A 12,363-nucleotide genomic window follows, 5' to 3' on the forward strand; every position below is an offset into this window, starting at 1 on the left:
TAATCCTGGAATGTGTTGTCCCCTCATACCAATCCTGGTATGTGTAGCCCCCGCATCCCTTTCATGTTGTACACACATCCAAAAAAATAAACACTTATACTCACCTTTGTTCTCTGTGCTCCAGCGCTGCTGCGTCCTGTTCTGCCGGAGGCATTTTTGCTGAAGACCCTGCAAATGTGTCTTAAGTAAAATGGGGTCGGATAGTGCTTTGCACATGTGCCGATCCGACGCCTCACTCCTGCCCCGGTCTCCGGTGAAGAGAGGCACCACGGCAACGCTCCTTCTGGTCAGGTAAGTATGTAAGTATGGTGCCGGAGATCGCGGTATGCATTCAGTGTCTACGCATACCGCGATCTCCTGCGCCATACACACCTCTTACCTGTAACGGCTGGATCCATGCTTCTGTCTTGAGCCAGACAGTGCGTCGCGCTTGCGTAGTCTATCGAGGCTTCAGACAGAGGGACGCATCCCCGGTAATATTATAGATTTTAGCAATTTTACTATTTTCTCTAAATTAATTATCAAGAGAGATTAGGATTAATTATCCAGATAGATTAGGGTCACAGGTGTGGGACCAGCATCTGTGACATAATAATGTCGTATCCAACTAATAACTGTGTTAGTTGGGTTAATGCCCTTGAGATAATGTACAGTAGATTGTTTTTGCAAGTAACTGATTATCTTTTGCTTTGGCCTTGGTTTTAAGGCTGATAAAAGGTAGTGGTTCTGTAAAAATCCTCTTTAATGAATCACGAGGAACTAGGTGTGATAATTAATGTAATACAAGGGATGCACAAGTTGTATGCCAGTAGTTAGTTTGACAATGCTGTTATATTTCAAACCAATGCTGATTTTTGCCAAGAGCAACGAGTCATATTTTTACAAAAAAATTTCTGTTTTAGCCAACAAAGTTTGCATTTTCACAAGGGAAATAGGAGAATATGCATCAAAAAATATGTTGTGCAATTTCTCCTGAGTACGCCGATATCTCATATATGGTGAAAAGGTTACTGTTGGTCGCACGGCCGACTCCTAAAAGGGAAAGAGCGCCATTTGACTTTTGGAACTCAAAATTATCTGTAATAATTAGCGGATACAATATTGCATTTGGAAACCCCTGATATGCCTACACAGAGATATTTCTTCCCTATTTTGAAAACTAAATTTCTCAAGGAATTTATCTAGATGTGTGGTGAACACTTTGAACCCCCAGGTGCTTCATAGAATTTTATAACATTGAGCAGTGGCAATAAAAAAATCTAACTTTTAACGCAAAAATGTGGTTTTAGCCCCAATTTTTTTTATTTTACAAGGGTAACAAGATAAATTACACCATTACATTTTTTGTGCAATTTCTCCTGAGTACACTGATACCTCATATGTGGAAAATAGGTACTGTTTCTTCGCACGCCAGGGCTCGAAAGGGAAGGAGAGTTATTTGACTTTTGGAACTCAGAATTTGCTGAAATCGTTGGTTGATGCCATGTCGCGTTTGGAGAGCCCCTCATGCGCCTAAACAGTGGAAAATTCCACAGTAAATTGATTTTGGAAATGACCATTCTACTTTCTTTTTTTTTTAGGTTTAGACATGTCTTTAAGACTGGTAAATGGCAATGGTCAATGTAACGGTCGTGTAGAAATCCTCTATAACGGAGCATGGGGAACTGTGTGTGATGATTATTGGGATATTAATGCTGCACAAGTTGTATGCCAGCAGTTAAATTGTGGCCAAGCGCTTGCATTTAATGGCAGTGCTGCATTTGGCCAAGGACAAGGATTAATTGTATTGGATGATGTGCAATGTACCGGCAATGAACAACATGTATGGGACTGTCCACACCAACCATTTACAGTACATAACTGTGGACACAATGAAGATGCTGGCGTCGTCTGCTCAGGTATAGTCGAATGGATGAAATCTTATTTAGTCATTTGTTATCGTGTTTTGCCTAGATGTTCATGCAGATCATATTTTAATGTTTTTTTACCACTAAGGGTGCTGCAAACAAGAAATTGCCTTTCTAAGAGAATCTTAGTGGATTGGAGTCACCTTGATTCCTGCCCCATTAACCCCTAGATGATAATTGGTTTTATATTTGAAGAGGATTCCTTTGTGAGGTCACCAACATCCCAACACTGGCAGCAACTTTATAAAGCACATTCTAACCTTTCAATGCTTCTTGTATTCATTTTAAAAATTCTACTATATATTTTTTTAATACTTTCCTGTAAATATTTTTTGCATACTTGTCAAAGCACAAGTAATTCTCATGTACAAACATGCTGTGCCACAATCAGGTCCCACCAATAAGACCCACTTCTATTTTGAAAAGAGGGCCAGACTACTGTAATTGAAGAGGTGGTTGCTCATGTGAGGGTTTACCAATTCATCTAAATCCTTAGTGACATGTGACTTACTGGTTTGTCATATGTCGGCCCTCGGAATTTGAGGCAGGCCCAGCTAAGCTCTTGATGCTGCTGTTAACCTGTAAAATATTGCTGTCAAGTTGTATTTACAGCAGACATCTTATGGGGTGCGTTGTCCTAACCACCCATCAGTAGTGCACCCACAAGGCGATCTTGAGTGGGGATCAAATAGATTGCCATGTGGTGCCGGACATCTGATGCCTAATTTAGAACAGTTATACTTAGGCTAAAATACCTGTTACCTCCCATTTGATGTATTGGGACTGGGACTTTGTATTGGTTTTACTTTCCAATTTTCCTCAACCGTCTTTCTTTTCTGACGAGTGTTGGGATTTTGCATTATATCCATTGCCATGACATATATTTACATCTATGCTTTGTATTTGGGCATCCTTTATTTCCTTTTAGGAAAATGTATTTTATACACCTCTTCAGTCACGAAAAATGTGAACTTTTTGGGGACGTGACATTATATTGATCTTTAGTGTGTTCCTTATAGTGGTGATGATTCCTGTTTTCTCCCTTTATAACATGATAAACATCTGTCATTATTATATTGAATAATTCATCCACTATCCACACTTTTAAACTCATTATTTAACACCATCATCAAAAGAAGGGGTGTCTATTAGGGTTGAGCGAGCACTAAAATGCTCAGGTGCTCGAAGCTCGGGCCGAGCTCGCAGTGATACTCGGGTGCTCGACCCGAGCAACGAGTCCAATGTTAGTCTATGGGAGACCCGAGAATTTTTGCGGCGGCACCCCCGGCAGTCTTTTAAAAGCCTAACAAGTGCCCAAAACGATAGTGACGGTGCTCAAATGACATGGGGACATCATGGGGATCGCCCCAGGAAGCATTTCTGACCCCCAGGTCACTGCTGTTAACAACGTGGTCAGAGGTATGAAGCCACTTTCATGGACTCACAATAAAACGTTCAAAAACAAAACTGAAAATGCTTTCCTGTGCAATATGTTGAGGAAGTTCCTTTCCAGGGTAAAGACTTGTGTATAAGGTAAAATAAATATCCCATAAAAAATACTCCTCCACACCTTGGGCTATGTTCACAAGTAGCATTTTTTATGCGTTTTTGCACTTTTGTATTGCTTTCAACCGTGACAAATGCATTCACCGGGAAATGTCATATTAACATTTTACAATCTTAACTGGCCATGTGCTGTGTGACACATGCATACAGTGCTGAAAAGACATGGGAATAGCATAGGGAAGACCCCTGGAAGCATCTCTGACACCCAGGTCACTGCCTAAAAGTATGCCCATCAGAAGTGATCCTTGCCGCATCAGAAGATGCAGACTTGCAACTATCCCCGTGCAAGTTCTTGTCCCAGGGCAGTGTTCAATTGTACCTCCCCCATTCCTTGCAATGCAAGCGCAAATATGCAGCCTGCCACCCACCCGCCCCCAGGCTGCAATACCATTCTGCTAGCTTTCACTTGAAATGGGGTCTTTTAATTAGGAGGAGGCTGAAGCTGGCCACTACCTCATGGCTACTTCGGCAGCGAGGTCTCGATAGTCAGTCACCAGCCGCCACTATTTGTCCCAGTAACCTTCCCCACACTTTTCTTAGCCTGGCCTGCTTTAGGGCAGCATTGGACGAGCCCACCAGAGAACCAGACTCCTCCGGTGGGCCCTGGCTTCTCCATCAAGGGAGTTGAGAGTGTAAAGGTGAGGAGCATGATGATGATGATAGCAGTTAGCATCTGCTTTTTTTTCTTGAAATGAAAGCGCATGTATGTAGTAGCGGCTTGGCCTGAGGTGGTCAGCGTTTTGGCACATATTCTACCTCCTCCGAGGATTGCTGGATGTTTTCTTGCTACTATCCCAGTTCTATGACTCCCGTTAAAACAAAGCTTCATGTGATAAGTGATGGATGAGGTGGTGGCAAAGGAGAAAGAGCAGGAGGAACAGGGACCATTCACATCAATATCAGGCCAGTCAACCACACATGTCTTATAGGATAAGTTTCTGTATCAAAAGGAGCGGTTCGGCTACACAGTTATAGGGCATACAGTAAGTGCAATGCCTACCAAAAATTTAGAGGCACTCCAATGCCCCTTGGAAGTGACATGGAGGTCAGAGGGCCTTTACTAAACCATTTTTTCCATTTATAGCAACTGGGTCTCCTGTACACTGTTGGCCTAAGCAGTGAATGGAAGGCTTTCCAAAAATTATGAGGAACTGCAATGCCGCTTGAAACAGACGTGGATTACAGTGTACTAAAAACCTTCTACCCATTATTGGGGAGTGGGTCTCCCTTAGTGTTCGCCTATGCATTGAAAAGCAAAAGCTGACTAAAATTAGGAGGAAATGCAATGCCCGTTGGAAGAGTCGTGGAGGTCGCAGTAGCTTAACAAGACAGTTTTAATGCCCCTCAGAAGAGATGTGGAGGTCCCAGTAGCTTAACAAGACGGTTTTAATGCCCCTCGGAAGAGACGTGGAGGTTGCAGTAGCTTAACAAGACGGTTTTAATGCACCTCGGAAGAGACGTGGAGGTCACAGTAGCTTAACAAGATGGTTTTAATGCCCCTTGGAAGAGACGTGGAGGTCCCAGTAGCTTAACAAGACAGTTTTAATGCCCCTTACAAGAGCCATAAAGTACAGCATGTTTCAAACATTATTCTTATCATTCGGGAGTGGGTCTCCCATAGTCTTTGCCTATGCCCTCCAAGCAAAAGCTGCCAAAAATTAGGAGGAAATGCAATGCCCGTTCGAAGAGTCGTGGAGGTTAGAGTTAATTAAAAACAACATTTCAATGCCCCTTGGAAGAGCTGTGGAGTTCAGAGTGGTTTAACAAGACGCTTTTATTGCCCCTCGGAAGAGACGTGGAGGTCCCAGATACTTAACAAGACGGTTTTAATGCCCCTTGGAAAAGTGGTGAAGGTCACAGTAGCTTAACAAGACGGTTTTAATGCCCCTCGGAAGTGAAGTGGATGTCCCAGTAGCTTAACAAGACGGTTTTAATGCCCCTTAGAAAAGTTGTGGAGGTCACAGTAGCTTAACAAGACGGTTTTAATGCCCCTTGGAAGAGACGTGGAGGTCCCAGTAGCTAAACAAGACGGTTTTAATGACAATTGGAAGAGACGTGGAGGTCCCAGGATCTTAACAAGATGGTTTTAATGCCTCTTGGAAAAGTGGTGGAGGTCACAGTAGCTTAACAAGACGGTTTTAATGCCCCTCGGAAGAGACGTGGAGGTCGCAGTAGCTTAACAAGACGGTTTTAATGCCAATAAGAAGAGACGTGGAGGTCCCAGTAGCTTAACAAGATGGTTTTAATGCCCCTCGGAAGAGACGTGGAGGTCCCAGTAGCTTAACAAGACGGTTTTAATGCCCCTTGGAAGAGAAGTGGATGTCCCAGTAGCTTAACAAGACAGTTTTAATGACAATTGGAAGAGACGTGGAGGTCCCAGGATCTTGACAAGATGGTTTTAATGCCCCTCTGAAGAGACGTGGAGGTCCCAGTAGCTTAACAAGACGGTTTTAATGCCCCTTAGAAAAGTGGTGGAGGTCACAGTAGCTTAACAAGATGGTTTTAATGCCCCTCGTAAGAGACGTGGAGGTCCCAGTTGCTTAACAAGACGGTTTTAATGCCACTTGGAAAAGTGGTGGAGGTCACAGTAGCTTAACAAGACGGTTTTAATGCCCCTCAGAAGAGACGTGGCGGTCCCAGTAGCTTAGCAAGACGGTTTTATCTCCACTCGGAAGAGACGTGGAGGTCCCAGTAGCTTAACAAGATGGTTTTAATGCCCCTCGGAAAAGACGTGGAGGTCCCGGTAGCTTAACAAGACGGTTTTAATGCCCCTCGGAAGAGACGTGGAGGTCCCATTTTCTTAACAAGACGGTGTTAATGCCCCTTGGAAGAGACGTGGAGGTCCCAGTAGCTTAACAAGATGGTTTTAATGCCTCTTACAAGAGCCATGCAGTACAGCATATTACAAAGATTATTCCCATTATTGGGGAGTGGGTCTCCCATAGTCTTTGCCTATGCCTTCCAAGCAAAAGATGACAAAAATAAGGACGGAGGAACTTTCAATAATGGCAACATGGACCACGGTCACCCTGGTGGTATAGTGGTGGTGGAGGCTGAGGATAAGGAGAAGAGCAAAAAACAGCCGAAATGAGGAAGTGTATACCCATGTGTGGGTGTGAAGGGGTGCATGGGAATGCACCTCCCGAAACAACACAGTGGATTTTACTTTATATTACTCTGCTGTCATTTGGTGGTGATGAGAAGTCTGGCCCAATCCAGCCCTTGTTCATTTTGATAAGGGTCAGCTTGTCAGCATTGTCAGTTGACAGGCGTATGCGTTTATCAGTTATAATTCCCCCAGCGGCACTAAAAACACGCTCCGATAACACGCTAGCGGCAGGGCAGGCTAGGACCTCCAAGGCGTACAGAGCGAGTTCATTCCTAGTGTCCAGCTTGGATACCCAATAGTTAAAAGGCACAGAGGAATCACGGCAGCCGCTGGTACGATCGGCAAGGTACTCCCTCACCATCTTTTGAAACTTTCCACTCCTTGTGAGAGTACCCCACGCCTCAGGGTCTGTCCGAAGGGAGGGTCTGAGAAAACTGTTCCAGAACGTTGACAGTTTTCCCCTGCCTCTGCTCGATTGGAGTTGCGTCTCTCTCACATGTATGCCTTGGTTGGGCAACGAACTGTGACCTCTGCCGCTAGCGTGTTTAGATGGGAATTTTTTTTACAGTTCTGCAGCAAGGGCCTTCTGGTACTGCCCCATTTTTGAAGACCTCTCCACCTCAGGAATAAAAGAGTGAAAGTTCTCCTTGTAGTGGGGGTCTAAAAGTGTCACCAACCAGTATTGACTGTCACCCAACATTTTGACAACGCTAGGGTCACGGTTAAAGCAGCGTAACATAAAGTCAGCCATGCATGCCAGACTGGTAACGGGCAAGACTTCCGTGTCCTCACCATGATGACGACTCACCATGCTCTCCTCCTCCTTCTCCTCCCCCCTGTCCTCCGGCCACCCACGCTGAACCGACGGTATGACAGTTGTACAGGTACTACCGTCTTCAGCACATGATACAAGCTCCTGTTCTTCCTCCTCCTCCTCCTCTCTCTCATTGTCCCTCAATGCACGTTGGGATGAGATGAGGCTGGGCTGTGTGTAATCGACCGCTACGGCTTCTTGATCCATTTCATTATACTCTAGCTGCAATGCCTCATCTTTAATTCTCTGCAGAGAGCGTTGCAAAAGACAGACAAGTGGAATGCTGATGCTAGTGATGGCGCCATTGCCTCCCACCATCTTGGTGGACTCCTCAAAGTTTATCAAGATGGTACATATGTCAGTCATCCAGGTCCACTCCTGAGGTCTTGTGTGGAGTCTGACCAGAATATCGACGGCCTTGTTGCAGCTGGTAGTCCACAACTGCTCTCTTCTGCTCACAAATCCTTTGCAACATGTGGAGGGTAGAGTTCCATTGTGTGGGGAAATCACACACCAGTCAATGTGATGAAAGCTGCAAACGCTGCTGCAACACAGCAAGGGCGGCGGAAGCTGTAGCCGACTTGCGAAAATGAGCTGACTGGCGGCGTACTTTCACGAGCAGATATGGCAACTTGGGGTACGATCTAAGAAACCGCTGAACCACGAGGTTAAGCACATGAGCCAGGCATGGTACGTGTGTGATCTCGCCTCGCCTCAGAGCCGCCACCAGGTTACGGCCATTGTCACACACGACTATGCCTGGATGTAGGTTCAGCGGTGTCAGCCACAGATCTGCCTGCTCTTTCACAGCTGTCCACAACTCACAAGCAGTGTGAGGTTTCTCACCTAAGCTTATGAGTTTCAGCACAGCCTGTTGGTGCTTGGCGGAGCCAGTACTGCAGTGCTTCCAGCTTGTAACTGATGTGGTGATATCTGAGATGGAGGCTGAACATGAGGAGGAGGAGGATGATGAACAGGAGCTGTACACTGTGGGGGCAACTCTGACTGACATAGGGCCTGCAATCCTCGGTGTGGGGAGGATGTGTTCCGTCCCAAGGTCCGACTGGGTCCCGGCTTCCACTATGTTTATCCAATGTGCCATCAGGGAGATGTACCATCCCGGGCCACAAGCACTTGTCCATGTGTCCGTTTTCAGGTGGACTCTCCTAGTAACTGCGTTGTTGAGGGCACGGTAGATGTTTTGAGACACTTGCTGTGTAGTGCGGGGATGGCACACCGGGCAAAATAGTGTCGGCTAGGGACCGAGGACCGAGGGACGGCCACCGCAATAAGGTTGCGGAGGGATTCCGTCTCCACCAGCCTAAAAGGCAGCATTTCCAATGCAAGCAGTCGTGAAATGTGCGAATTTAGGACTGTGGCCTGTGGGTCGTTAGCTGCGAATTTCCGCTTTCATTCAAAGTTCTGGGATATGGACAGTTGAACGCAGCGGTGGGACGTGGACGTGGACGTTAATGCTGTTTCTTGAGAAACTGCCATAACAAGAGAAGACTGAGAGGATGGGGCATCTTTGCATGCAGTATGGACAGGGGATTGCCTTACACACACAACAGTGGGTTCTATTGCATGCACAACAGTGTAAGAAGCAGTGGTGACACTCGCTGACGCTGGTCGTGGACCCTGGGGTTCGCCCCACAAAGTCGGGTGCTTTGCTGCCATGTGCCTGATCATGCTGGTGGTGGTCAGGCTGGTAGTTTTGTCACCCCTGCTGATGCTGGCATGGCAGGTGGTACAAATGGCCTTTTTGGAGTTATCAGCAGAATCTTTAAAAAAAATTTGATACTCTGGAAGACCTTCTGGTTATACTGACAACATCCCTCATGTTGGTGTTACGGGAAACTGTTGCCTGCCTTCTGTGTGCGGCCACCACACTGCTTCTTCCTGCCTGTTGGGGTACTCTGCCTCCCTCACCCTGTGTGCTGCTGACCTCGCTCTGCATGTCCTCCTGCCACGTTGGGTCAGTTACTAGATCATCCACCACGTCCTCCTCTTCCACTTGCGCACCACGATCCTCCTCCTCACTTCCTGGCAATTGTGTCTCGTCATCGTCCACCTCTTGTGACAAATTGTCAGCATCGACGTCCTGTGGCCATGGCTGTTCAAATATTTGGGCATCTCTACATGGGATCTCCTCTTCCACCACTTCAAGCGGAGCAGGCGAGGGGCATAAATCTGGAAATTGACCAGTGAAGAGCTCTTCAGAGTGTCCAAGTGTGGGATCAGTTGCTGTCTCACGACACTCTGCATGGCGGGAGGAAGGATCATCAGGGTGTGGAGGAGTATGCGGTCGAGACTCACGGCTACTAAGATTTGACCGTGTGGAAGACAGACCGAAGGTGGTGGTGCCCAGGTAACTGGAAGTATTATCTGCTATCCAATTAATAACCTGTTCACACTGATCAGTTCGCAATACTGGTGTTGTTCTATGCTTCCCTAGTAATTCAGGCAAGAAGTGGGAGCGAGAAGATGTGGCTGTTGGTTGTGGCACATTTTCACCTTGGCCACGGCCCCGTCCTCTACACGCACCATCACCAGAATGTCCAGTTCCACGTCCCTTGCCACGCGCCTTGCCCATTGTAAAGGAAGTAAAATAGCTTACACTCGCACTATCAATGGAAAAAGGGTAATAAAAAGTAGATTAGAACCATGGAAGTGCAAAACCACAGTTCTATTTCTATGGCCTACACCCGACTCTTTTAAACAATCTGAACAATCAGGGAGAAACTATTACTGTATTGCTTTATGGAAAAAATACCAAAAGCTAAATAATAGAGATTTTTTACCGTGGAATAGCAAAACCACAGTTATTGTTTACTGGGGTATACCAGACTCTTTTAAATAGATATATTGGTGTCTGAACAATCAGGAGACACTATTACTGTTTTCTTTATGGCAAGAAATGCCAAAAGCAGGATAATACTGAGATTTGACCCGTGGAACTGCAAAACCACAGTTCTATTTCTCGGGCCTACACCAGACTATTTTCAACAGATATATTTGTGTCTGAACAATCAGGGAGACACTATAACAGTTTTTTTTCTAGGGCAAAAAATGCCAAAAGCAGGATAATAGAGATTTTTTACCGTGGAACAGCAAAACCACAGTTATAATTTACTGGTGTATACCAGACTTTTTTAAATATATATATTTGTGGCTGAACAGTGAGCGATACACTCAAACTGTTTTTTTTTTTAGATACAAATGGCCCAAAAGTGGATAATACAGAGGTTTGAACCGTGGAACTACAAAACCACACTTCTGTTTCTCTGGCCTACACCAGACAATTTTAAACAGATATATTTGTGTCTGAACAATCAGGGAGACACTATTACAGCTTTTTTTTTACGGCAAAAAATGCCAAAAGCTGGATAATACAGAGATTTTTTACCGTGGAACAGCAAAACCCCAGTTATAATTTACTGGTGTATACCAGACTTTTTTAAATATATATATATATTTGCGGCTGAACAGTGAGCGACACACTCAAACTGTTTTTTTTTAGATACAAATGGCCCAAAAGTGAATAATACAGAGGTTTGAACCATGGAACTGCAAAACCACACTTCTGTTTCTCTGGCCTAAACCAGACTATTTTCAACAGATATATTTGTGTCTGAACAATCAGGGAGACACTATTACATTTTTTTTTTATGGCAAAAGATGCCAAAAGCAGGATAATAGAGATTTTTTACCGTGGAACAGCAATCCCACAGTTATAATTTACTGGTATATACCAGACTTTTTTAAATATATATATTTGCAGCTGAACAGTGAGCGTCACACTCAAGCTGTTTTTTTTTTAGATACAAATGGCCCAAAAGTGGATAATACAGAGGTTTGAACCGTGGAACTGCAAAACCACATTTCTGTTTCTCTGGCCTACACCAGACTATTTTAAACAGATATATTTGTGTTTGAACTGTCACAGACCCACTTTTTTTTTTTTTTTTGGGGGGGTGGGGACACCAAAAGGTTAATAAGACGGGTATTTGTACAGTGTGAAGGAGGAAAAAAAGAGGATTTAGATGAAAAAAAAGGGTTTTTCCTGGCCCCCGAGACCTGGAGCTAAGTCCAGCAATTTCAGCAACAGGAGCACACAGGACTGTAGTGCAGTGTTTGCTGGTATAACCACTGCGTCTCCTATACAGCCTGCCTGCCTGCCTGCCTGATATCTGGGATGGATATTAGTCCTGAAAAGGACTGTCTGTTTGATCTGGCAGCCTTTACAGACCCTACACTAACTATTTTGCAGTATATATCTCTCCCTAAATCAGCAGCACTGTCCCTACACTGTCTGATCCAAGCCTTCTGTGTCCAAGATGGCGGCACCCGGTTTTAAATACTCAAGGTGACCCTGTGAAGCCAGCCAATCACTGTAATGCCCACAACCAACATGGCTGCGGCATTGCAGTGACTGGCTGGCAATCCCTGCATGTTCATTGGCTCTGTAAAGAGCGCCAAACATGCAGGGCGGAGACCCGAGCTCCCGCCCGAGTAACCCGGAAATGCTCGGTGCTCGCCGAACATCCCGAGTAGCATGATGCTCGGGTGAGTACCGAGCAGTGTCGAGCATGTTCGCTCAACACTGGTGTCTATAGCCATAATTATATTAATTTCTGTGGAGATAAGGGGGTCAGTGGGTGCTTTTGTCCGCACCAGGGCTCATCCCACTGGTGCTGATTACTTTTCCCGTGGGCATAATACTACTCAGACAACACAGGGTGAAGGTAAAACAGTGAGGCATTACTTTATTGAGCTACCAAACAGACAACATAGAACATAAAAAGCAAAATAACCAAAATGGTGGAAAATTACAGAGTCTCACTTTCCATTGACTCACCGGGATTAGAGCAGCTGCGAATCCGAGGCTTCCAGGGCTGACTACCCCCAATAATGGCAACACGCTTTTGGCGGTCACCTACAGAGAGGAGGTAATGACAAGCTTAGGA

General features: G+C 45.3%; 1 protein-coding gene across 1 annotated transcript in view; it reads left to right on the forward strand.

The window, feature by feature from the left end:
* Positions 1–1,506: 1,506 nt before the first annotated feature.
* LOC141271612 (scavenger receptor cysteine-rich domain-containing protein DMBT1-like) overlaps positions 1,507–12,363 on the forward strand; it is a 76,206-nt gene continuing 65,349 nt past the window's right edge. The window contains exons 1-2 of the mRNA XM_073681656.1: positions 1,507–1,534; positions 1,581–1,898. Coding sequence (XP_073537757.1) covers positions 1,507–1,534; positions 1,581–1,898 — 346 coding nt within the window. The remainder of the gene's footprint in view (positions 1,535–1,580; positions 1,899–12,363) is intronic.

This window comes from Phyllobates terribilis, unplaced genomic scaffold, assembly GCF_046119375.1.
Source record: "Phyllobates terribilis strain yellow unplaced genomic scaffold, ASM4611937v1 Scaffold_5__5_contigs__length_657084704, whole genome shotgun sequence".
NCBI classification, from domain to species: domain Eukaryota; kingdom Metazoa; phylum Chordata; class Amphibia; order Anura; family Dendrobatidae; genus Phyllobates; species Phyllobates terribilis.